The 27,490-nt window shown below is 42.5% G+C and overlaps 4 protein-coding genes across 4 annotated transcripts; 3 read left to right on the forward strand and 1 right to left on the reverse strand.

The window, feature by feature from the left end:
* Window positions 1-2,625: 2,625 nt before the first annotated feature.
* LOC309517572 (olfactory receptor 6C74-like) lies at window positions 2,626-3,570 on the reverse strand (the record flags this gene model as incomplete). The annotated part of the gene is made up of 1 exon (XM_082196789.1): window positions 2,626-3,570. The coding sequence occupies one exon, from the start codon at window positions 3,568-3,570 to the stop codon at window positions 2,626-2,628; it is 945 nt and encodes a 314-aa protein (XP_082052915.1).
* Window positions 3,571-8,856: 5,286 nt separating this feature from the next.
* Window positions 8,857-9,798, forward strand: LOC309517573 (olfactory receptor 6E1-like; the record flags this gene model as incomplete). Its single annotated transcript, XM_082196790.1, has 1 exon — window positions 8,857-9,798. The coding sequence occupies one exon, from the start codon at window positions 8,857-8,859 to the stop codon at window positions 9,796-9,798; it is 942 nt and encodes a 313-aa protein (XP_082052916.1).
* A 7,275-nt stretch (window positions 9,799-17,073) lies between these two features.
* On the forward strand, window positions 17,074-22,076 carry LOC309517574 (olfactory receptor 6E1-like; the record flags this gene model as incomplete). Its single annotated transcript, XM_082196791.1, has 2 exons — window positions 17,074-18,016; window positions 22,057-22,076. The coding sequence occupies 2 exons, from the start codon at window positions 17,074-17,076 to the stop codon at window positions 22,074-22,076; spliced, it is 963 nt and encodes a 320-aa protein (XP_082052917.1).
* Window positions 22,077-22,092: 16 nt separating this feature from the next.
* LOC309517575 (olfactory receptor 6E1-like) lies at window positions 22,093-23,043 on the forward strand (the record flags this gene model as incomplete). Its single annotated transcript, XM_082196792.1, has 1 exon — window positions 22,093-23,043. The coding sequence occupies one exon, from the start codon at window positions 22,093-22,095 to the stop codon at window positions 23,041-23,043; it is 951 nt and encodes a 316-aa protein (XP_082052918.1).
* Window positions 23,044-27,490: the final 4,447 nt, after the last annotated feature.

The raw sequence follows: 27,490 nt of genomic DNA on the forward strand, positions 1-27,490 counted from the left end.
AAACTGCAACCACACTTTGAGGAATATGTAAGGATTTGATGCCCTAAACCCCTTTGTAAAATTGAGGCAGTTCTCAAGCAACTTTTCGGTAGCAGAGCATCTGTTTCTGGATACAGAAAGTACCAGCTTCCCAATCTGGTAAGATTGGTCCATCCAGCTCAGTATTCTATACAGTGGTACCTTGGGTTACAGACGCTTCAGGTTACAGACACTTGAAGTTACAGACTCCGCTAACCTGAAAGTAGTACCTCGAGTTAAGAACTTTGCTTCAGGATGAGAACAGAAATCACACGGAGACAGCGGGAGGCCCCATTAGCTAAAGTGATACCTCAGATTAAGAACAGTTCCAGGTTAAGAACGGATCTCCAGAACAAATTAAGTTCTTAACCCAAGATACCACTGTACTGAGTAGCAATGAACCCTCTGGGATTACAGGCAGGGGTTTCTCTTTCAGCCCAAACTGGAGATACCCAAGGTTGTAATTATGTATGAAACAACAGCAGCCAGAATCCTGTACACGCAGAAATGGGAAGAAGGAGAAGAACCAACCAAGAAGGAATGGCTTCAAAGGTTAATGGACTGTGTGGAAATAGCAAGATTGACAGCAAAAATAAGAGATAAAAGAGCTGAACTGTTCACGGAACAGTTATTATTATTATTATTATTGGGGAGTGTGGCGATCACACAGGGTCCCCGGATGTTTGACGGCCTATTGACCCTGTGCCACCACTGTAATTGCTTTCTTCGCTGCCACCAACCCGTTTCTCACGGGTACACACGGAGTTCAGTCAGTTGTTAACATTAACAAATAATCAAGTTTATTTTATAGGCATGAACAAGCTTATGGTTTCAGACAATTTTTCTTGGCAGTTTCTTAATCTTAGTTCCTTAACTGTCCTATTTGTTCCTAATAACTTCAAACTGATTATCCCAACTATCTGACTCCACCTAACAATTCCCCTCTCTCACACACAACACAACTCGACCAACCCACAGACTATTCCTCCCTCTTCCTTCTCCAACTCTAAACTCTCAACTGACTTTCACACAACTCCCACACTCTAACTCCCCCTATCAGTTTCCACTGGCCAATCACATCACACTCATTTTAACCCTTTCCTTATGACCCACGTAGGCGGCAAACGCCACAGGGAGTATTTGAAGAACTGTTACAGTCAAATTAAAATGAAGGCAGGATTTGAATTATGAGCAGCAGGTAAAAGAGGATTGGGAAATAATCCATAACGAATTGGAAAAAAATGTTTAAAAGTACTTTCCCCCAAAAAAACCCAGAGTGCTGCGGACAATTCAGACAGAAATCCCCAAGTGTCAAAAAAAAAAGAAGGTTATTTATGTAGGCCATGCTGCAGGCCACATTTTGTTAGGCCAAAAATGGAAAACAAGTGAGGTCCCAACTAAAGACGGATAGCGACTTAAACTGATGGAATATGTACAACTTGCGGACCTAACATATAGAATGAAAGGACAAGAAGAACATTCATTTAAAGAAGACTGGAAAATGTTTATTGAATATACGAGGAGAAATTGTGTACACTTGAAAATATGGGCAGCATTGAGATAAATTCAATAGTGTAAATAAGTTTGATGGATGTAATAATGGAATGGTGAATGGTTTAGTTTATTTACAATATGCAGGGATTTATGATGTGCAAAATAAACCATGGAATGAGAAGAAGGGAAGTCATGGATATTTTAAGGGTGTTTAAATGAATATTCTAAATTATAAAACAAAATGCATATATATATATATATATATATATATATATATATATATATATATATGAATTATGAGCAGTGGAATGAAAACACTGATAAGTGAAATAGAGAATAATTGTATTAGATAAAAGTATGTTATATAAAGCAGTAGGTATAAGGTGGGAATAAAAACATGGAGTTAAGGATGGGAAGTCAAAATTTTAAGAAAAATATATATTGAAGTTTAAATAAATTTGTAAAATTTTGGGGAAATCAGTAAAAAGAATATCAAAAAGAGATGTCTGAGGTTGAACTTCAGACCTTCTTCATACAGAGCAAGTGCTCCATCCCTGAGTTAGGGCCCTTCTGTAATAAATACAATACAGTCAGGCTACATAGCTTTACTTGTTTTATTTATTTCACATTTTTCATACTTCAAAAAATTCTGTTCTATGTGATTTACTTTCAAAAAATGTTACAAAAATACAAAGAAAGATTACAAAAATTCCATATTTTAAAGCTTCTCAGATGGCAGGTAAATAGGATCCTCTTAAACACCAGTATAAATTGAAACAGCTGACATGGACTAGTGGTGGACCCTAGGCTCTCAAATTTCAGTAGCACCCAGTGTGATGCCAAAATTCTGTGTTCTCCCATCTCTCACATCATTCCATTCTACATCATTGTTGCCATGTCCCACTGTGGTGCCCCTGAGGCTCTGCACCCTGTATGGCAGAACAAGTTGTGCTCCCCTAAATCCACCTCTGCATGGACCATATTAGACATTCTCTGACATACAACATCAGTCTCTAATTGATATTCACCCCTGAAAGAAATCCAGCGAATGCAAGCTTTTCCAATTTGCTCCAAAGTTGATCTCTGATTTTCATGTGTGATTTGAGGTCGGTTCTATTCCCTTGTCCTAGAAAATCCAACAAGCTCCTTAAATCCAGCCTTCAGGGCATCCTGGAACTGTCTGTTCCTCAGGCAGTAAACAAAGGGATTCAGAAGAGGAGACACAACAGTGTTCAGAAGAGCCACCCCTTTGGTAAATGCGAATTCATCTGTGCCTCTGGGTTTAATGTACATGACAATGCAGCTGCCGTAAGTGATTGAGATCACTATGATGTGAGAAGCACAAGTGGAAAAGGCCTTCTGCCTCCTTGTGGTTGATGGGATGCACAAAATGGTGAAAATAATAATGGTATATGAGACAATATTTATGGTCAAGGTGCCAAGGAGACAGAGTATAGCACTGAGGAGAAACATCAGTTCCAGGAGACTTGTGTCCCCGCATGCAAGTTTAATCAGTGGTTCAATGTCACAGAAAAAATGATCTATAGCATGTGGGCCACAAAAGGACAATTGAAGTAATATAATTGCAGGAGCCATCATGAGCAAAAATCCTCCAGCCCAAGAGAAGAGCACCAGCACTGAGCATGTTCGATGATTCATTATGGTTGAGTAGCGAAGAGGGTTACAGATCGCCACATATCTGTCAATGGACATGACTGATAGCATAAGGAACTCTGTGGTTCCCACACTCAGGTATAGATACACCTGTAGGAAACAACCAGGTAGAGAGATAGTCTGTTGGCCATTGGCCATATTGCCCAATGCTTTTGGAAGGACAGTGCTGGTAAATCCAATTTCCAAGACTGCAAAGTGTCTTAGGAAGAAGTACATTGGGATTTTGAGCTGTTGATTCACAAGTGTGATTGTGATAATCACAGTGTTCCACATTATTGTCAGAATGTACATGCCAAGCAGGAGGGTAAAAAGGGAAATTTCAACTCGTCGGCTGTCTGTAAATCCCAAAAGTGTGAATTCTCTCACCATGGTGTTGTTCCTCATTGTTGGCACTTTCCTAGAAGTAAAATGAAGAGAAATGAAGAGTCTGGATTCAATGTCTATAAATCATTTTAAATTCAAGTAGCTGTTTGTTTGTTCGTTTTGCCATCAGGTCTCTGCTGTACGGTTGCTAGGAGATTGAATAGGTGATTTGCTGGAACAGACCTAGATCCATCTATAGTTTAGATGCTAAGTCATGTCCATTCTTAGTTAGCCTCTAGAACTTTGTAACCAGAATTGTGATGCCTCTTCTACACCACTGTTCTCCCCCTGACCACAACCTCTCAACCTGCTTTTCAGTTAAGTCAGAATCAGAATGCTTTCCTCACATCTGTCTCATGCCATCTAGTTTGGCCATACCCTGGCTCATCGCATGCAATTTGATAGCAAAAGACACAGTGCAGACACAAAAATGCCTCTTTTAAACAGTGCTTTAAATAATCATACGCTTCACAATTAGTTACCAAGAAAGAAAACAAGAACGTCCTATTTTCTATGCAGTAACTGATTTTGGATCACAATATTTAAATACAAGTTTAAAGTCATCTCCATTGACACTCAATAGTAAATTATCAGCAAAGGCCAAAGATTTATGCAATCTGAAGAGAAACCAGAGTAAATGACACACCTCTTGCACTTCACATTAACGGGAAGATCATAGAACTGGAAGATGATAGAATCATAGAATTGTAGAGTTGGAATTGACCCAGAGGGTCATCTTGTCCAATCCTCTGCAATGCAGGAGGCCCATATGGACATTGAACCCATGACCATATTCCTCACAATGGACTGAGCTCCTGTTGCTCTGTCCCAGCTCCTGCTAACCTAGCAGTTCGAAAGCACGCCAGTGCAAGTAGATAAATAGGCAGCGGGAAAGTCCATGGCGTTTCTGGGGGCTCTGGTTTCCATCAAGGTGTTCTGTTGTGCCAGAAGCGGCTTAGTCATGCTGGCCACATGACCCAGTAGCTGTCTGTAGACAAATGCAGACTCCCTCAGCCTGAAAGCAAGATGAGCACCACAACCCCATAGTCACCTTTGATTGAACTTAACCATCCAGGGGTCCTTTACCTTTTACCTTTACCTTCTAACCAACTGACCTAACTGAAATGTTCACATCCATTTTTTCCTGGTTTCCAAAAGTTTTGTATCTACATTCTTCTCTCCACAAAATAAAAGCAAGGTCTTAAGAACATAGGAACATAAAACCATAACAATGTTAGAATAGGCTACTGGATCAGGGCGATATGTACAAATTAAACATGGAATGAATAAAAGCCCATCTATGGCTACCTGGGACCTTCTGCATGCAATATATGCTCTGCCATGGAGCTATGACCTCTCAGGTCCAATGAAGGAGAGACCTTCTCTTGCTGTCTAAGCAAAACCAAAGGACCATAACCATATTCTCAGCAATCTGCATTCCAGCAATCTCTGCAATGTTATTACCTGGCTATCTTCATGGTACCCATTCAGGTCCTTGAGCAGATAGTGCAAAGGATATTCAGTCTTTACTTCTTAGATGCAACATATTATAGGCAATGCTGCAGCTTCATGTCCCTAAGCAAGCATTTAGCGCAACAGATATTAGCTCTTAGTTCATCATCATGCTCTAGGGACCTTCGCTTTGGTCCCTGAAGGAGCAGAAAAGCCACTTAACTTTTGATCTTTTTTATCTTATTTACAGCAGGGATGGGAAGCAAAATAAAGGGATTACCAGTCATCAGACTTAAAGTAGCAGAAGCCCCACCCGTTTCCCTTGAAATCTCAAATTTTGATATAAATTTGATATCACTTGATATCAATTTCTCATAAATAAATTTTATAATGTTTTTTGTTTGTTTTATGTTATTGTGTAAGCTATGCCTGCGGATGGAGGTCTACCATATATACGCTACGCATTTGGATGTACGGAGTCATGCTGTGTGGTTCCTACCCCCCCCCCATGCAAAGGGTCCATTGAACATAGATTTGTTTTGGGGAGTGTGTCTTGTCCCTTTAAGGCCACTGCAGATACTTCAGATCTGGCATATAAACTTTTGTTTTAAATTTCCAATTACAGTGGTGCCTCGCAAGACGAAATTCTCTTCGTCTAGCGGTTTTTTCGTCTTGCGGAGCAAGCCCATTGACGGATTAGCGGATTAGCGCTATTAGCGGCTTTTAGCGGCTTTTAGCGGCTTTTAGCGGCTTATCTGCTGATTGGATCAGCTGATAAGCGGCTTAGCGGCTTAGAAAAAAGGGGGGAAGGGAAAAAACCAGCAGGAACTCGCAAGACATTGTCGTCTTGCGAAGCAAGCCCATAGGAAATTCGTTTTGCGAAGCACCTCCAAAATGGAAAACTCTTTCGTCTAGCGAGTTTTCCGTCTTGCGAGGCATTCATCTTGCGGGGCACCACTGTATGTTATTTTCATTCCCCTGTCCACTACCCAACCAATAGGAATCAGGGATGCCAATGACCCACCACAGTCGCCCTGTAGGAAGAGGACCCATCACAGTGCTGGGGAGATGGTGTCAATTTTGTCTATGTATCCATTATGTTTGGTTCCCCACTCACCAACACCATGTCACAGCCCCCTTCCCAGCAAGATGCCAGTGGCAGGTGGGCCAAATTCAAGTCCTTCAGCTGGCAAGAGAGTTCTCAGGTCTCTTGATTCCCTTGGGCTGTAATTGGCGATGGCAGGCCACAACACTACATCATCATCATCATCATTTATTATTTATTATTTATGGGGTCATGCCCTGTATCTGGCTTTCCAAAATATGATAGGTCCTGTGTGAGTGCCTGGAGGCGGTTGGAGGATGGATGGCGGCTAACAGATTGAGGTTGAATCCTGACAAGACAGAAGTACTGTTTTGGGGGGACAGGGAGCAGGTTGGTGTGGGGAATTCCCTGGTCTTGAATGGGGTAACTGTGCCCCTGAAGGACCAGGTGCGCAGCCTGGGAGTCATTTTGGACTCACAGCTGTCCATGGAGGCGCAGGTTAACTCTGTGTCCAGGGCAGCTATCTACCAGCTCCACCTGGTACGCAGGCTAAGACCCTACCTGCCCGCAAACTGTCTCACCAGAGTGGTGCATGCTCTAGTTATCTCACGCTTGGACTACTGCAACGCGCTCTACGTGGGGCTACCTTTGAAGGTGACCCGGAAACTGCAATTAATCCAGAATGCGGCAGCTAGACTGGTGACTGGGAGTGGCCGCCGGGACCACATAACACCAGTTCTGAGAGATCTGTATTGGCTCCCAGTACGTTTCCTAGCACGATTCAAAGTGTTGGTGCTGACCTTTAAAGCCCTAAACGGCCTCGGTCCTGTATACCTGAAGGAGCGTCTCCACCCCCATCGTTCAGCCTGGACACTGAGATCCAGCGCCGAGGGCCTTCTGGCGGTTCCCTCATTGCGAGAAGTGAGGCTACAGGGAACCAGACAGAGGGCATTCTCGGTAGTGGCGCCCGCCCTGTGGAACGCCCTCCCATCAGATGTCAAAACGATAAACAACTACCTGACATTCAGAAGACATCTTAAGGCAGCCCTGTTCAGGGAAGTTTTTAATATGTAACGCTGTACTGTTTTTAACACTGATTGGGAGCCGCCCAGAGTGGCTGGGGAAACTCAGCCAGATGGGCGGGGTATAAATAATAAATAATAAATTATTATTATTGTTGTTGTTGTTGTTGTTGTTGTTGTTCTATGAAGAACAATGCCAGATTAGGCCAAAGTCCCCTGTGGTCCAGTATCTTGTTCCCACAATGGCCAACCAGGTTCCTATGTGAAGCCCACACACACAATTGGTTTCAGCCTGACCCTATTTCATATGACGCTCAATAAGTTTGTTGCTCCTTAGAGAAGCAACATTCATGTCTACTGTGTATTGTTAGCAAGCAAAGACTGGATATCTCTTGTGAGATGTGCTTAGGGACACAAACCAGCACTTAAGGACATGAGCCAGGTTGCTTCAGTGTTCACTCCTGGCGCAAAGAGAAGGAGAAATGCAAAATATTGTCGAGGTCACTAGTCTGTGAGCCAAGACAGCAAAGACTCTTTGGCAAAGTGTTATGGATGTGGCATGTTCAGAGGCCACACAAAAAATAGGCTTAAGGAGAGAAATCTTTACAATTGTTCAATCTCCCTGGTTAGTGGAAGAATGTCAGCGTCATCACCATGGCCTGAAAGTTCTAGCAACCAGCTTTGCATCTATACAAATGATAACACCACCCCCTTTTCTAAGTTGATGTTAAGAGGTGAGTACTTTGCTACAGCCTTTGGTGATGAAATGAGGTGATGCAAAGTATTTGCTTTTGTAAGAGAAAATGATTTTGCATATGAGATGCTTATTCACAGAATCATTTAGATTTAGCTATGCTTATTGTTATTGTGATGCATCATATGTGGAGATGTCTTTGAAGAGCATTTGGATGGGAACTGGCAAGGGCCTTCTTTGGTGGACATATCAGTGCAGACAATTCCCATGTCCCACCCACCCATCCAAGTTCAATGAAAATATGTTGCTTTGGTTCTGTTCCAGGGATGGTAAACTTGTGATTATTCACATGTCACTGGACTCCAACTCAGGGTTGATGGGGGTTTAAGTCCAATAATATTTGGAAGGCCATCTCTGATCTAAATAGTCTGGGAGTATCGAGACCAGGGAGAAGACTCAGTGGAAGAAGATTGGGGGAAATTTAAAACCTATTTGCAGAAATATTGTAAAATTTCTGAATGTTGATGACATTGAAATGAAATGCTGGGGTTCTAGCAACAAGGTAAAATCTAAGATTAAACCAACAACAGATAAATTAATGGGCCATGAATTTGCTGAACCAACTTTTAAAAGGGATACAAGAACGGGGGATGTGAGGAAGTCAGGAAAATATGTGAATTTAAGATGTAAAATTAAGGAAGAGGGAATTTTTGTGTCTTTCCTATATGTGCTTTTTCTTTTTATTATTAGTTTTTAATGTATGCATTTTTGTATTTTGTATTTTTGTGCTTAATGTTTGCATTGTTGTATTTTGTAGTATGTATTTTGTGTCTTTATATTCTTTTTGTCTTTGTCTTTGTATTTTTTTTTCTATACTTTGCATTGTTAAAATTTAATAAAAAACTTTTTTAAAAAATAGTCTGGGAGTAGGGTCTCTAAAGGACTGAAACAGATCTACTGGTCTGATCCAATTCTTCATGATATCCGAAACAGTCACACTTAGGCAATTGCAGAGAGTTAAAATTGATTTTTTTAAAGGCTAACACAGCTCTAAGGTTTGATTTCCCATTCCTTTTAGGGAAGTGCCAACAACGATGAACAACACCATGGTGAGAGAGTTTATATTGTTGGGTTTGACGGACAACCATCAACTTAAAATTATACTTTTCATCCTGCTAATTGGGGTATACCTTTTGACGATAATGGGGAACATACTGATAATTGTAATAACACTGGTGAATCAACAGCTCTACACCCCAATGTATTTCTTCCTACGACACGTTGCATTTGTGGAGATTGGGTATACCAGTGCCATTATTCCTAAAACACTGGACAATATGGCTACTGGCCAGAAGACTATCTCTCTAGCTGGTTGCTTCACACAGTCCTTTGTGCACTTTGTCCTGGGAACCACAGAATTCCTTCTGCTGGCAGCAATGTCCATTGACAGGTATGTTGCCATCTGCAACCCTCTTCGCTACTCAACCGTCATGAACAATCGGGTCTGCTCATTGCTGGTGCTCTGGTGTTGGGCTGGGGCATTGTTGCTGATCATCGTTCCTGCAGTTGTACTATTCCGGATGCCCTTTTGTGGCCCAAACACCATCAACCATTTTTTCTGTGACAATGGGCCATTGGTCAAACTTGCATGTGCCGACACCAGTCTGCTGAATCTCCTCAATTTTGTCACTGCTACCCTCTCCCTCCTTGGGACCTTGTCTGTAAATACTGTGTCTTATGTCCACATTATCTCTACCATCATGCGCATCCGATCCACTTCAGGGAGGCAGAAGGCTTTCTCCACTTGCGCTTCTCACATCACGGTGGTCTCCATCACTTACAGCAGTTGCATTTTCATGTACATAAAACCCAACCATGATAGTGAAGTGGACTACAGCAAAGGAGTGGCTCTTCTGAACACTGTACTGGCTCCTCTTCTTGTCCCATTCATGTACTGCCTTAGGAACACACAAGTCCAGGATGCCTTGAGAGGAGCATGTAGACAGCTTGTTGCTATTAGGAAGGACTCAAGATGATTTGGGGTTCAATTGACACCAGAATAAACATTAATATTAAGCACTGACCATGGAGACACCCATTCGAAACCTGAATCTTGATTTCTTTCAATATCTGAATGCCAGTTATATTCGAGTACCATACATGAGTAAAATATATACCTTTGTTTAGAAAAATCAAATAAGAAAAATCAGATGAAATTCAATATAATTTTTTGCAAATGCAAAACATTCATTCTTTTTGGAAGTTGATAATTCATGTAATAAATGAAATGAGAGACTATGTTTTGCCAACTAATCCCTTTTGGTTATGTTTATTATTGACTTATTTTACTGCATTGAGAGATGGCCATTCATTTACAAGAAGCTGCCTGTACAATAATCAGCTGCAGTGAGAATAATCTTTGTTTTCTGACACTGGCTGATCGATTAATGCTGTTATGAGAGGATGTTCATATGGTTAAAGTGACAAATCTGGTTAACATGTGAGGAAGAAGACAACACAGTAATCAATTTATTGAAAAATTGAACCCTTTTTGTTAACTATGGGTGGAACAAACTGCAAGATAACATTGACCTGTATATTTTGTAAGGAACTTTATACAGCCAGAATTAGGATAAGGCTTTAAATAGCAAATGATAAGTAAATAATAAACTAAAATTCTTTTTCTGTCTTTTGATTATATGTAACAAATTATATTATTATGCTATTATATATATTTCATAGAATCATAGAATCATAGAGTTGGAATAGACCACAAGGGCCATCGAGTCCAACCCCCTGCCAAGCGGGAAACACCATCAGAGCACTCCTGACATACGGTTGTCAAGCCTCTGCTTAAAGACCTCCAAAGTAGGAGACTCCACCACACTCCTTGGCAGCAAATTCCACTGTCGAACAGCTCTTACTGTCAGGAAGTTCTTCCTAATGTTTAGGTGGAATCTTCTTTCTTGTAGTTTGGATCCATTGCTCCGTGTCCGCTTCTCTGGAGCAGCAGAAAACAACCTTTCTCCCTCCTCTATGTGACATCCTTTTATATATTTGAACATGGCTATCATATCACCCCTTAACCTCCTCTTCTCCAGGCTAAACATGCCCAGCTCCCTTAGCCGTTCCTCATAAGGCATCGTTTCCAGGCCTTTGACCATTTTGGTTGCCCTCCTCTGGACACGTTCCAGTTTGTCAGTGTCCTTCTTGAACTGTGGTGCCCAGAACTGGACACAGTACTCCAGGTGAGGTCTGACCAGAGCAGAATACAGTGGCACTATTACTTCCCTTGATCTAGATGCTATACTCCTATTGATGCAGCCCAGAATTGCATTGGCTTTTTTAGCTGCCGCGTCACACTGTTGGCTCATGTCAAGTTTGTGGTCAACCAAGACTCCTAGATCCTTTTCACATGTACTGCTCTCAAGCCAGGTGTCACCCATCTTGTATTTGTGCCTCTCATTTTTTTTGTGCCCAAGTGCAATACTTTACATTTCTCCCTGTTAAAGTTCATCTTGTTTGTTTTGGCCCAGTTCTCTAATCTGTCGTTTTAAAGTCTGTCGTTTGCCCTTGAGTCCGTCATCCAAGTCGTTGATAAAGATGTTGAATAAGACCGGGCCCAAGACAGAACCCTGTGGCACCCCACTAGTCACTCTTCTCCAGGATGAAGAGGAACCATTGATGAGCACCCTTTGGGTTCGGTCAGTCAGCCAGTTACAAATCCACTGAGTGGTAGCATAGTCAAGACCGCATTTTACCAGCTTCTTTACAAGAATATCATGGGGCACCTTGTCGAATGCCTTGCTGAAATCAAGGTAGGCTACATCCACTGCATTCCCTTCATCTACCAGGCTTGTAATTCTGTCAAAAAATGAGATCATGTTAGTCTGACATGACTTATTTTTCAGAAATCCATGCTGACTATTGGTGATCACTGCATTCCTTTCTAGGTGCTCACAGACTGTTTGCTTAATGATCTGCTCCAGAATCTTCCCTGGTATTGATGTCAGACTGACTGGGCGATAATTATTTGGGTCCTCTCTTTTCCCCTTTTTGAAAATAGGGACAACATTTGCCCTCCTCCAGTCTGCCGGGACTTCGCCTGTTCTCCAGGAATTCTCAAAGATGACTGCCAATGGTTCTGATATCACATCTGCCAGTTCTTTTAATACTCTTGGATGCAGTTCGTCTGGCCCTGGAGACTTGAATACAGTGGTGCCTCGCAAGACGAAATTAATTCGTTCCGCAAGTCTCTTCGTCTTGCGAGTTTTTCATCTTGCGATGCACGGTTTCCCATAGGAATGCATTGAAAATCAATTAATGCGTTCCTAGGGAAACCGCCTTCAGACCAGGTCCGGGGACAGTCTTCTGAAGGCTGGGGGGGGGGACAAGGGCTTTTCTTCCCACCCCCAGCATTTTAAAAAACCCCGGGACAGCGGAGGACTTCTCCGCTGTTCGGGCGATCTTAAAATGCTGGCGGGTGGCATTTTAAAATCGCCCCGGGACAGCGGAGGACTTCTCCGCTGTCCGGGGCGATTTAAAAGCCCCTGGGAAGGCAGGCAGGGGGGACAAAGACTTTTGCCCCCCGCCAGCCTTCAGAAGAGGTCCTGGACCTCTTCTTAAGGCGGGCGGGGGGTGAAAGTATTTGCTCCCCCCCCGCCTGCCTTCAAAAGCCCTCCGGGACAGCGGAGAAACGCGCTGTGTTTCTCTGCTCTCCCGGGAAGGCAGGCAGGGGGGAACAAAGACTTTCGCCCCCCGCCCGCCTTCAGAAGGTGTTCCCGCCCCGCCGCCCGGCTTCGGAGCATCGTTCCGAAGCCCGGCGGCGGGGGCAGGTGTTCCCTCCCCGCCGCCCGGCTTCGGAGGAGGTCCGAGGACAGTGGGGAAGACGCCCTGCGCTTCCCCGCTGTCCCGGATATTTCCCTATGGGCTGTCGTCTTGCGAAGCAAGCCCATAGGGAAATTCGTCTTGCGAAGCGCCTCCAAAACGGAAAACCCTTTCGTCTAGCGGGTTTTCCGTCTTGCGAGGCGTTCGTCTTGCGAGGTACCACTGTACATCTAAACTAGCCAAATATTCTTGTACTATCTCCTTAGTTATTCTGGGCTGTGTTTCCTCTGCTGAATCATTTGCTCCAAATTCTTCAGGTCGGGCATTGTTTTCTTTATCGGAGAAGACTGAGGCAAAGAAGGCATTGAGGAGTTCAGCCCTTTCTGTGTCCCCTGATATTGTATATTAAAGACAAACAAATAAATAATTTCCCACAGGTACAGAATTGATTTTGAAATCTTACTCCAGCAATGTCAACTGGAAAAGTGAGCCATGTAGTCATGAAAAATAATCAGAAGTTTATCAGAATTAGACTCCAAAGAAGAAGCATTGAGGCATGATGTTGAAAGCCAGCAAAATCTATTAAACCGGAGTTTGCAGCTAAAGAACTAGCAAGATATATCAAGCCACTCAGAACTGGCCCTACTACTAGACAGTGTGAGGAATCTGCCTCAGGTACCAGATGCTGGGTGCTTGTGTAGTCCATCCATCATTCCCCCAGAGTCCCAGAAGTTAGCCTGCTCTTCATTTGTTAACCTAGATGGCTTTACTTGGACACAGTGGAAGGTGCTGTCCCATATATAATGTTGAAATAGATCTGATAAAGTTCTGTGTGTGAAATCTGGTTGGCCCATCTTCTCCTTTTCTCAGATAGGAAATTGTGTAAATTTGTGGAATCCATTGCTTTTTATGCACAATGCATTGTGTCCAAGTTAACCTCACTCACTTTGAGTGGCCTTATGTAGCTCTGATACGCTTGCCTCTCGCAACTAAATACCTTAGCATATAATGCCTACAGACATTAATTGCTGTGAGTTTCAAGCTGATTGACTGTATGGGACTGGCAGAAATGACTGGCAGAATCCGTGACCAGGGAGAAGAGTCGGCAGAAGAAGACTGGAAAAAATTTAAGGACTATCTACAAAAATATTGTAAAATTAAGGAATGTTGAATGATGTTGGATTGAACTTAAGTGGTTTCAAGCTGTAATTATGATAAAATGACTTTCTTTTTGTAAGTAAGAATTTAAAGCTATAACATTTTAAGATGTTGAGATAAGGATTTGCTGTATAAACAACTCAAACTGGGTATACAAGAAGGGGCGGTATGAGGAGGTCGGGGAAATAAGTTATAAGAAAACAAGTTATGAAATTTATGTGTTTTTAATATTTTTATGTTTGTTTTTTCTTTTTGTTTGTTAAAAATTGGAAACTTTAATAAATATCTTTTTTTTAAAAAAAATGCTGTGAGTTTCCCTCAGATTTCCCTTTCTTCTTGGTCCCTTGCTCCATTAGTTCCCTACATCTTCCCAATCCAGCCTTCTCTTCAGCCATGAAACATTCCCTTGTGTTTCTCCTTCTCCATTCATTGCCCATTCAGTCCTTTCCTGCCTATGGATAACCAGCTTCCCCACCCCCGCCACCATTTTATGAACATTCAGGTACAGCCAATCCATTTCAGTGTGCCCAAAAGCATAAGCCCTTCTCCTCATGACATTCACACCCTCCATTCATATCCTCCACCACCAAATTTGTCCCTCTGTGTCATATTGTGTGGGGTAGATTCTGCCAGGAGTTCAGCCTACACTCAAATAGGACCCTGGCAGAGACACATGCCCAACTGGCATGCTCCCTCCCTCCTGGTTGATCATTTGGGAGCTTCATAAGCTTTCTTCAGCCTAAACATCACAGCGACCGATGCCAACCAACACCGGCACACTTAGGGATCCGCAGAGTTTGCGCATTTCGCGTGACAGACCTCAGCAACTCAGCGCTTTGGCTAATCTACTTTATTTACATATAAACACACACGGAGCACTGCAACATAGCTCCCGCTCTCTCTAGCATCAGACAGCAAAGAGAGAGGAACAAAGGACAATAGTCCCACTTCACGGAACACAGTAACATAAACATCCTGTCTCTGTCACTTCCCACTCTGTGGAGTCAAAACATATAATGTCACGTGAAAGACAACAATCCCATGACTGCAATCATGGAGCAGGAATTCTAACAGATTCATCTTATTTTTTATTTATTTATTCTGTTAATGTCTATTTCACTTCTGGCCTGGAGAAGGATTATAAAACTGAATGCAGTGGGCCATAGAAGGCCTGGTTATGACAATATTCATGGAATCACATCATATTGTACAAGCTCAGTATAGGTAAGTGAAGCTTAGGTAGGCAACCTACATGTCAGCTACGCTCCTTCGCTGACAGGGAATGAGGAAAATAACATAGAGAGAGAGCAGCTAGGAATGGAATGTGGGGGGGGGAGAGAATCTGCAGAGAGCAGCAGTAACGATCTCTGAGCACAGAGATACCGGAAGGGAGAGCCAGAGGGAAAGAATGCAGCTTGTCAGCTCAGACATGGACTCGGACACAAGAACACCAGCAGTGCTCTCTCCAAAATCTCATAGGGTCACGAGACTTTACGAGAAGCGCGAAAAGGAAAGGAAGAGAAGGTGGGGTTTTTTCCTATTGGGTGAAAAGGGGGCAGAGCTTAGTTCCTGCAACTGTGCCATCGGATGATGCCAAAGCCTAGCTGAGCTCTGACCCAGGGTTTGTTATTTGATTAATAAATCTGAAATAATGAACTGCCAGAGTCGTCATGCGTGTGTCGGAGAGACCCAAGCCATTACACTACATGTCATTTGCAGAACATTAGAGCATGTGATGGATTCGGCCAAAGTCCCATCTTGTCCAACCAGGTGCCTATGGGAAGCCCTCCTGAGCAATTTTCATACAACTAACAATAAGTCTGTTGCTCTTTAGAGAAGCAATATGCATGTCCCTTGTGTATCCTAACAAGCAAAGAGTGAATACCTCTTGCATCATGTGCTTAGGAACATGAACCAGCACCTAGAGATTGCTTCAGTCTTCACCAATGCAGCAAAATATTACTAAGGTAACTAGTTTGTGCAGAAAGCAAGCAAGTAATCCTCCACAAAGCGTTAAGGATGTGGCATGTTCATGGGTTGTGAAAACAGGGAGTGGGAGCCTAGGGTCCATTTACTTAGTTAGCAGAGGAAGATTGCCACCATCACAACTGATGGTTTACTCTTCACCATCATAACCCGCAGGTTCCAACAACTTGGTTTGCATTTGTGAAAATAAGAGCATAGTCTTTCCTCCCTAATTTGATTTTACTGGTAATTGGTGAGTATTTCACTACAACCTCATGTTTTGGCAGTACAAGAAGTGTTGCGAAGTATTGCAAAAAATTAAAAAGGGAACTGATTGTACATGCATGCATATTTACAACATCATTTAGATTAGATCGTGTATGGAATTGATTATGATGAGCCTTTGGATGGTGACCTAGAGGGGCCTGCACTAATTCATTGGTCTGCTGGGGATGGAACATCAACTTTTAATATTTCCAGGACACACACACACCCCCGTGTGCAATGAAAATCTTCTGCTTTGGATTCCAGGTAAGGGAAACCTGTTTTTCTCCAGATGTTGCTACACTCCAACTGCCGTCAGCCTCACCCAGCATGGCCAATAGTCATGGAAGATTGCAGTGGGAGTCTTAACATTATCGAGAAAGTCACAGGTTCCCCATCCCTAATCCATACCATTCTAAATAGCCCGAGAGCAAAGTATCTGAAGGACTGTCACATTCTATATGAGAGAGACTGTTCTGAAATATATGGTATATACATAAATTCTGAATGGCATGATACAAAACAAAAACAACCTGCATCTTTAGCTGGAAGAATAAATGAGAACAGAAACTGATTAAGGCTTTATGGTACATTTATGTGCTTGCCGAATATAATGGGAGTTGTAGTCCAAAAAATCTGGAGGACACCACATTAGTGAAGGCTGGTTTACATGGTAGTTATGAGTCCTTTTGGACAGAGACAGCAGATCATTGACTACCAGATATAGGGTGGGTGGAGGGAAAGACACAACAGAGAACAGCCATCAGCTTGCCTGTGGCTGACAACCAACAGAGGTGGATTCAGGGGAGCACAGCCCGTTCATCCGCATTGAATGCTGAGCTGAGAGGATGGCACAGAGGGCACCACAGCAATAACTTATAATGAAGGCCAGAGGTGGTGGGGTGCCAAATTTTGGCATCACACAGGGTGCTGCTGAAATTTGAAAGCCCAAAGTCCATTACTGCAACCCCTGAGATGATCCAATACTTCATGATATTAGTGGCAATGCAAGAATCAAAGCTGAACCATTTGTCCTTATTTTAAATGGTCAGTATTGAAATGATTGGTGTCCCTTTACTTACAGAGATGTGCCTAAAATGAGGAACAACACCATGGTGAGAGAATTAATACTCTTGGGCTTGACGGGCAACCATGAACTTGAAATTATTCTTTTCCTACTGCTAATGGGGATATACCTTTTGACAATAATGGGAAACATACTGATTGTTCTAATAACACTGGCAAATCAACAGCTCTACACCCCAATGTATTTCTTCCTACGACATGTTGCATTTGTGGAGATTGGGTATACCAGTGCCATTGTTCCTAAAGCTTTGGCCAACATAGCCATAGGCCAGAAGACTATCTCTCTAGCTGGTTGCTTCACACAGACCTTTCTGTACTTTGTCCTGGGAACCACAGAGTTCCTTCTGCTGGCAGCAATGTCCATTGACAGGTATGTGGCCATCTGCAACCCTCTTCGCTACTCTACCATCATGAACAATCGGATCTGCTCATTGCTAGTGCTCTGGTCTTGGGCTGGGGCATTGTTGCTGATCATCGTTCCTGCAGTTGTATTATTTTGGATGCCCTTTTGCGGCCCAAACACCATCAACCATTTTTTCTGTGACAATGGACCACTGATGAAACTTGCATGTGCCGACACAAGTCTGCTGGAGCTCCTCAGTTTCCTCATTGCTGCTCTTTCTCTCCTTGGGACCTTAGCCATAAACATTGTGTCCTACATCAATATTATCTGCACCATCATGCACATCCCGTCAACCGCAGGAAGGCAAAAGGCTTTCTCCACTTGTGTTTCTCACTTCACTGTGGTCTCCATCACTTATGGCAGTTGCATTTTCATGTACATAAAACCAAGAGGGACCAGTGAGTTAGGCTTCAGGAAAGGGGTGGCTGTTCTAAACACTGTTGTCTCTCCTCTTCTGATCCCATTCATATACTGCCTGAGGAATAAACAGGTTCAAGATGCTTTGAGAGCAACAATTAGACAGCTTGTTTCATTTTCGAAGGGTGATTCAGGTATATCAGAGCAAAAAAATAATACTAAACAGTAAGTATTGATACATATGGTTGCTGAAGCTGTACTTAGAAACTAACTTTCTTTTGTCAACTTCTAGGAACTCAATGTCATTTATATTCTGGTAATATATTGTGGGATAACCAGCTTCATATAAGCAATATGCTTAAGTTAAATTAATGCATGAAGGGGTTAATGCCATGGTGTAAGCTGTCCTGCCAGTCTTAGTTCCCTCCACCTCACACAGGCCTACTGTTGTACTTCAGTCAACCAGAGACGTTCAGTGGTGAAAGAGGTCTGAACTAGTTTCTCCAAGTTCAGACTGTGTGGCTCTTACGAGACATTCTTGTGTTCCTATACCAATTATTTAAGAAACTTCACCACTGTAACTAAGCCAAGTTTTACTGCCTGTGCCACATTTTTTTGAATGCTGTATGGAAAAGCACATGAACCTGACCTTTGGAAAGTTTGTAAGTAAACAATTTCTTTAACTTACCAGACACAGGGTCTTTTTCTATCATAATGGAAGAGGGGAATTTTGGAAGGAACTCACAAGGGCATATTTTAAAGGTCTAATGGCCTATATTTCCACTCTTTACTTTGCTGCACAGTTTGCAATTTTAAATCTCTGCTGCGGTTCTCTCACCAAAGAGCACTTGCCCCAAATCTGGATATTGGCATTGAAGGAATTCTCCTTTTAATACCATATTTTTTTCCTTACCACCAACATGTATGTGGGAAATGTGTGTGTGTGTGTGTGTGTGTGTGTGTGTGTGTGTGAGAGAGAGAGAGAGAGAGAGAGAGAGAGAGAGAGAGAGAGCACTGATTCACCAACACTGTATTCAGGAAATGTGAGACATTTTCAAGAAAAGAGCAAATACAGATAATCTGGACACAGAACTCCCCACTAGCCTACATTCCAAAACAGGAATTCAGGAAGTTGTGGTATGAAGTTTGTAAGGAGTGTGGTTTAGTAGTTAAGAGTATTGGACTGGGACTGGATAGCTCAGGCTTAAATCTGCACTCAACTTGTAAGATCCCTGTGTGACCCTTAGGCCAGTCAATCTTTCTTAGCCTTACCTACTTCACAGACTTCTTGCGAGGATAAAGTGTGGAGGAGAATCAACATATATCGCCTTGAGCTCCATGAAGAAAGACAGAAAATGCATACATACATAGTTACATATGTGCATACATAATTCATAGGCGTGAGACAGTGGACACTTTTTGGGGTTTGATGCTGTGTGGGAAAAGTGACACTTGAATGGTCACTTGAGTTCCACAACCATACTGATGTGTCTTTGCTTGCAGAAGGTGAAATATACTCAGAGTCGCAAAGTGATTTCATGCTCTTTATTCAGCACATAGTGGTGAGGAGGAATGAATGGAAGTCCCCTCACAGTATCTGCTTTATATACATTATTTACACAATGGGCTGCACATGACTGGCTAATTCCGGAATTCTACTGTAAGCCAATCAGGTTGTGGATTCACTTCTATCTGGAGCAGGATTCGGTGGTTCCTGCCAACCAATCATACTGCTGCATTGTTCTAGGACCAATCAGACTGCTGCATTCTGAATCCTATTGTTCTAGGACTAATCAGAGTGCTGCAATTTGGATCCTATTGTTCTAGGACCAATCAGACTGCTTCAGTTTGGATCCTATTCAACACAGTACATAACAGAAGGCTTATTGATTTTGAGGAATATTTCATCAAAGGGGAGGAGAAGGTAATTCCTGTTCTTTCCTTCTCTCTACATTGTCCCATACTTCCCTTCAAGTCTGCTCTAGAAGGTTGGAGGACCCTGTGGAACAGCATGAGACATGATGTTGGGAGCTAGAAGAGAAACACGATACAGTATTTGCTGAAAAACACCTTCCCTAAGTTGAAGGACAACACAGAAAACAAGGCTGACTATTTGTTCAATTGTTATGAATGGAGCATTTGTTAGAAATGTCTGTTCAGTCACCTGAGGGCACTGTGCTAGTTTAGGAGGTTAAAGGAAAGACCATGTGGCACACAAAGTTTTGCCCTTCAACACCTCACCATTTGTCAGGCTTTGGGGACTCGGCTTCCTCCCCGCTTTGGCTGGAGATAAGCAGAACAAAGCAAAAAGAGTTGTGTACCATTTAAAGAGTCTTGAATGATCACAGCAAAAGAACAAAGCAGCCATTCTCAGAATGATGGTGTTCCCAATTAAGGTTTCCACCCACTTCCTCTCTAGTCACTTCCGCGCCTTGCAACCTGATCTCGCAACCGCTTCGCTTTCTGGGCTGCCACCTTATCTGCTCGCTGTGATCTTGGGCTGGGCGGATGTGGGCTTTCAAGAGAGAGAGTCAGATAACTCTCTCTCTCTCTCCCAGTTCTTCTTCTCCTAGCTGTTCACCACCACCACCCCCAGTTCGTCCCAACTTTTGTCTTCAGAGCTATGCCCCTCTGCAAACCACTGCTTCAAATCTATACTGCTCCACTGCTCCTGGGCAGCTTCACAGTCCTGGTCAGGAGCAGGGGGCGGCTCCCACCATTCCTCATCAGAGCAGTATTCCTCAGCCTGGTCTCTGACATCATTGCTCCCTGCTGCTCACCATCCTTGCATGAAGTGGCCCTCTCATTCCAGCCAATGGTAGGGCCAGCACTGTCCATTGGTCCATTGGCCAAATCAAACAAAATTAACAAAGCATCCCAACAAAAATTTTGCATTCATTAGATAGCCAACTGATACCACCCTAACAAGATGTCAGTTCCGTGTGATGTAGAAATTAGGTCTTTAGTGTGGTGGCACTACTCTCTCCCATTTCATGCCTGACAGTGACCACCTGTGTTGTCTTCAAAGCACCAACTGATGACCTTCTTTTTCAAGGCATTTAAGTGGAGATTTTTTTATCATCCCTGGCTGTATCTACATTGAATTTGAAATTGACTCTATATATGGCATTTAAAAAAATGTTTTACATACAAAACTGTTGTAATTGTTTTATCATCAGTGCTTTTATTATGTAAAATATATTCTAGATATTTTATTGGCAGTGATTCATGAATAGGGGTAAAATAAACTAAATGAATCCCAGCTTCGAAGTAAAACAGTCCCTGCCTCCCACATCCCCGTACACAAAGTGAATTCTCTAGTGAATTTAGTTATGGTATTCACCAATTAACCTCAATGGGAATAGTTACAAGAGCAAAGGAGGAAAAACTTTGGCAAGCATGATGATGTCATTCTTATTGAACCAAGAAAGATGATCATTATTTATACAGGCACGAGAAGCAGCTTGAAAGATTTATCTCTCCTTCTTTTCCCCACCCCAGTCCCCACAAATTTTCCTCTCGCCGCTCTTTCCTTCTTTCTGTGTGTTCCACTGGCCTGAATGGGACACTGCTGTGGGCAGCTTGAGGAAGAACCATCCACCTTGGGCCTGCCTATAAGAAACAAGTCTAGAGTGAGAGACCTGGAACTGTTATCATTGTGGAACTTTTGTGGGTGAGGTGAGAGTTTGTTTCGACCCTGGGTGAAAACCTGGGGGCTGAGAGTTGTATTAATGTAACATTTTTATATGTAACTGTATATTTTTGTAATATTTTGTTTAAGTTGTCTGTGGTTGCTTGAGATTTTTGTACACTGCTTGGAGATATTTTTAATATATTAAGTGGAGAATAAATTAAATAATCAACCAATCTTCAGCTAGTGGGTCAGTAGCCACTAATAGATCATGACCTGTTCCAAGGTGGATTGCAACAGGAGAAAATATATGGCAAATATTAAGAAATAGGTCCATAAATGTATATTTGCCTTAAAAGCAGATCCTGGATCTGTAAAGACTGAAGGTCAATGTGTTGACTATTTGAGAAAGATATAAATGTTTAACTTAACATACACTGATTAATTCCTCCCATTGTTTCATTTTCCAAATTGCTTTATTCTTGGTTGCTCATATTTCAGCATTCCCTACAGATTGCTGTCAATGCTGCCTTTAGACATTATAACAATGGCTGGAGACATCTTGAGTTTTCCATTACCAATTGGATTTCTTTTCTTTTCTAGAAAACCTTCTCTACAAATGAATGATGAATGCCTACAATGGAAAACAAGTCTACCATAGTTGCTGAATTCATCCTTGTGGGCTTCACCAGTGTCCGGTGGCTACAACTTCTCCTGTTCATACTTCTCCTCATCATCTACTTCTTGACCATTGGTGGGAACGTCCTCATCATCTCCATCACCTTGCTTGACCATCGTCTCCAGACCCCCATGTATTTCTTCCTCAGAAATTTCTCTGTCTTGGAAATTGGTTTCACCTCTTCCACCATCCCCAAGGTTTTGCTCAACCTGGCCTTTGATGACAAAACCATTTCTGTTGCAGGCTGTTTCACTCAGTCCTTTTTCTATTTCATACTGGGGACCACTGAATTCTTCCTCTTGGCTACTATGTCCTTTGACAGATACGTGGCCATCTGTAATCCACTTCGCTATACAACCATCATGAACAGTCGTCTCTGTACCCACTTAGTGTTGGGTTCTTGGATATTCAGTTTCCTATACCTTATTGTTCCTCTTATTTTGTTGTTCCGTTTACCCTTCTGTGGCCCAAATGTCATCAATCACTTCTTCTGTGATAATCTGCCATTGGTAAAGCTTGCTTGCACTGATACTCAGTCCCTAGAATTGCTTGATTTTCTCCTGGCCACTTTCAGTGTCCTGGGAACTTTAACTGTGACCATAGTTTCATATATTAAGATTATTTCTACTATCATGTACATCCCTTCAAAGGCAGGGCAGCAGAAAGCCTTCTCAACCTGTGCCTCCCACCTTCTGGTTGTCTTCATCACCTATGGAAGCTGCATTTTTATGTATGTCAAACCAAGGCAGAGTGGGGGATTGGACCTCAGCACAACGGTGGGTGTTCTGAACAATGTGGTGTCTCCGCTACTCAACCCGTTCATCTACACCTTGAGGAACAAGCAGGTCAAGGAGGCCCTGAAAGATGTCATTGGTCAGAGAATTAAGTTTTCTGGGATTTCCAAGCACTGATGATTTGAAATGGGACTGTAGAAAGGTTTTAGAAACATGGGAGGGTGTATTGTACTGAGAGAGACCTTTGGTGCATCTGGCACTGATGGGTAGAGACTTGCCAAGGGTTCAGACAGAGGACATTCCTAATCCTATCTGGAGATGCAAGGGATTGAACCAGTGACCTTTTGTGTGCTCAGTCAAATACATGCTACCCCCAAACAAAAGGTGGATGTTCTGCCCACACAAACACCGTTATTATTTTGCTAATGTTGATCCTTCCTTTTCCTCTTTCTGCTCCTTCTATTCACTCCCCTCTGAATCAAACAGCAACAGTGTTCATTACATAGTATCAGTGACTAAAACAATTTAGGTAAAGAGCATCCAGGTTCAGGTTTGAATTTGTTACCAGCAGAATGAATTCTCATTGTTTCCCAACGGCATTCAGTTCAACGGATATTCTGGCAACAAACGCAAAGGCATTCAGTGTGAATGGTTGGCAAAAAAACTTGAAAACTGCTGAGATAATAAAATAAAAAGGAGGGTAAAAGAAGGAAGAAAGCAAAGTTTGGGGAGAAAATGGTTTTCTTTTGTTAGTTACTGCCAATATACAGTGGTACCTCGGTTTGCCTACGTCTTGGTTTGCATATGTTTTGGATTACAAACACGTCAAACCCAGAAGTGCGTGTCCGGGTTTGCAACCTCTCTCTTTTTATTACAACCCTTTTTTTCTTTTTCTTTTTTTGGACTGCGAACAATTTTGGAGGGAGGCCTCATTGGCGAACGCGCACCTTGGGTTACAACCTGTTTTGGTTTACAAACGGACCTCCGGAACGGATTATGGCTGTAAACCAAGGTACCATTGTATATGTAATTTTCATGTAAACCAATGAAGATTTTAAGTTGTATGAGTAACATCTCACATAATACAATTCACTCTAGGCTTTGCACACATTGTTTTCCAGCAAGCTAATACAAATATTAAAATTACAAAATGAAAAAGCAACAAAATAAGCACACACCAAAAGACTCCTAAAAGGAACAGATAATAAACTATCAAGGAGGTAAGTAAAGGTTGAACACTAGATTACATATTGGTTTGCATCTACAAAAATAATACTATGAAATAACTAAAAAGAACTTGCCAATGCACATGGAATGCACATCTACAACCTATGACCCTTACAGACTAATATGTTACAAAATTAGCTTTATTCATCAGTTGTACAGTAGGTTTCCTGCTCCTCAGAGAATTAGAACAAACGTCTCTTGTGTAGCCTACCTAGTAAAGACCCAATATCTCTTATGCTTTGTGCTTAGGGATGTCAACATGCACCACTATGTCTGAGAGGCTGATTCCATGTTCAGTCCTGATGCAAAGAGATGTAGAAATACATACAGTCATGCTGATAAGCTTATATGAAGCAATGAAGCAAAGAATATTCAGGAAGGCATAGTCAACTGAGAAAAATGGAAAATGGGAAACCTATGTGTTCTAAAACAGGAGTAAATCCCCTATAATACTGAGCCTTGCTCTGTTAGAGTGTGCAGTTTTTAGCCTTTATCTTTGCTTGGGAAGCAAGCAGGAAATCAGCTTCAGCACAACTGAGTCTTGCATTTAAGATCCTTTAACAGCTGCAGCTTGCAAGTTCTAGGCACTCATCTATCATCTGCAGAAATCAGAGACTAGGCACCATTCTGCAGAGGACCAAGGAGAATATGCTGAAGCCCTCTGGTGAGTCTGGATTGTAAGTGGTGAGTACTTTGCAGAGAACTCGTATCCGGATGGTGAAAGGCTGTGTTATAAACAATATAACACTGCGACTCTCTTCTAACAACTTCTCCTTCTCTCTGTAAGATGTGCAGCTTGGGGCTAGGTTTCTGAGAGTTACATCTGAATTTATTATTATTATTATTATTATTATTATTATTATTATTATTATTATTATTATCCTCAGCTTACAACATAATAAAAACAACAATCCTTAAAAAGTTCCCTAAACAGGGCTGCCTTTTAGAAGAACAGATAGTTGTTTATTTCCTCGACATCTGATGGGAGGGCGTTCCACAAGGAGGGCGCCCCTATCGAGAAGGCCCTCTGTCTGGTTCCCTATAACCTCGCAGTAAGGGAACTGCCAGAAGGCCCTCAGCACTGGACCTCAGTGTCTAGGCTGAACGATGGGGGTGGAGACAATCCTTCAGGTATACTGGGCCAAGGCTGTTTAGGGCTTTAAAGGTCAGCACGAACACTTTGAATTGTGCTTGGAAATGTACTGGGAGTCAGTGAAGATCCTTTAGAACAGGTGTTATATGGTCCTGGCAGCCACTCCCAGTCACCTTCAAAGGTAGCCCTACATACAGCACATTGCAGTAGTCCAAGTGGGAGATAACCAGAGCATGTACCACTCTAGCAAGATAGTCTGCGGGCACGAAGGGTCTCAGCCTGCGAACCAGATGGAACTGGTAAACAGCTGCCCTGGACACAGAATTGACCTGTGTCTCCATGGACAGCTTTGAGTCCAAAATTACTCCCAGGCTACACACCTGGTCTTTCAAGGGCACGGTTATTCCACTCAGGACCAGGGAGTCCTCCACACTCACCCACCCCCTGTACCCAAAGAACAGTACTTCTGTCTTGTCAGAATTCAACCTCAACCTATTAGCTGCCATCCATCCGCCAACCGCATCTGCTACAACAGATAGTAAGTACAGTGGTACCTCGGGTTAAGTACTTAATTCATTCCGGAGGTCCATTCTTAACCTGAAACTGTTCTTAACCTGAAGCACCACTTTAGCTAATGGGCCTCCTGCTGCCGCCACGCCGCCGGAGCCCGATTTCTGTTGTTATCCCGAAGCAAAGTTCTTAACCTGAAACACTATTTCTGGGTTAGCGGAGTGTGTAACCTGAAGTGTATGTAACCTGAAGCGTATGTAACCTGAGGTACCACTGTACCTGTATATATTTCCTACCACTATCATTACCAATCAAAAGGCAAGTGTGTATGATAAAATAATTTATTGAGATACAAATATTAAAAGGTCTGATGATTGATTAGTGTTACAGAAGTTTTACAGAGTCTTATTGGTTACATACAGCACAGTGACTAATAACAATGCTGGGCCTCCTTTATTAAACTAACTCTGCCACCACCCAAACACTCTTCCCATATCTCACCGCAATTACCACACAATTGTTTCTCTGAACTGTCTCCCATTATTCACACTCCCTTTCAAATTCTTATCCAATCACTACTCACTTCCCACATTCCAAGCAGGCTCTCTTCCTCTCCCAACCAAACTCATACCCCAATTCATATATTATTGTTACCTACACATTTACTACTTATTAGTTTACCATAGTTTCTGTAATATTATTACATATCCGCACAATATTATTTACATAAATTCCAGATTTACAGTGCCCACATTTCTTCCTCCTTCCTCAAACAATTCAGCTGTGTTTGAAGAATCCATGCCAAAATAATTCATATTGAACTGCTGAAAAATGGGGACTTCATAACTTTACACTGGCACCAAAATTCACTGATACATGGAGACAACCAAAAATTTAGAGACAAACAACTGAGGGTCACAGTCCTCAGACATCTGGTTTGCCACTGTGGGAGAAAAAATATGATGGATTGCTTAGTGTCACGAGGGAGCTGACAGGCAACACACTTAGCGAACAGCCAAGAGAAACCAGGCATGCAGCAAGCTTCTTCTTCAGTTCATTTATTAGTAGCAAGCAGAAACACATGGAGTCTACTCCCTCAAAGCTTGAGCTGTTGCCCAGAGTTTCCTCTCCTCACCAGATCACTTTCTATGTGTCAGCCCCCTCATGCTGCCTATGGCTGTTGCCAAAGGACTGTTTCTGTCTCTGCCTGGTTTTCTGCTCTGTGACATGGATGAAACACCTGGTCTTAGGAAAGGAGAGGGATGTGGCAGGCTCTCAAGGGACATACTGTCAACTGACTCCGGTACTGTCTCTGTCACATCTGGTTCCTGCCTCTGTTCAGAGCTGCTGCACCTGCTGGCTTCCCCCTGTTCCTCACTGTGGCGTTTGCCTCCTAGGATGGGTCATAAGGAAAGGGTTAAAATGGGTGTGATGTGATTGGCCAGTGAGGATGCAAGGGGGGGAGTAAAAGTCAGAGTGGGAGGTTTTGAAAATCAGTTGAGGTTTGGGAGTTGGAGAAGGAAGAGGGAGGAATAGGTAGTGGGTTGGTCGAGTTGTATTGTGAGAGAGTGAGAGGAATTGTTAGGTTGAGTCAGACAGATAGTTGGAATAATCAGTTTGGAGTTGTTAGGAACTAAGATTAAGAAACTGACAAGAGAAAAATAAACAGAATCCATACGCTTGTTTCTGCATTTAAAAATAAATAAACTTGATTATTTGTTAATGTTAACAACTGTCTGTACTTCGTGTGTCCCCCACAACAACAAACACTCTGTGAGGTGAGTGGGGCTGAGA

This window comes from Podarcis vaucheri, assembly GCF_965113315.1.
Source record: "Podarcis vaucheri genome assembly, chromosome: 13".
Classification (NCBI taxonomy): domain Eukaryota; kingdom Metazoa; phylum Chordata; class Lepidosauria; order Squamata; family Lacertidae; genus Podarcis; species Podarcis vaucheri.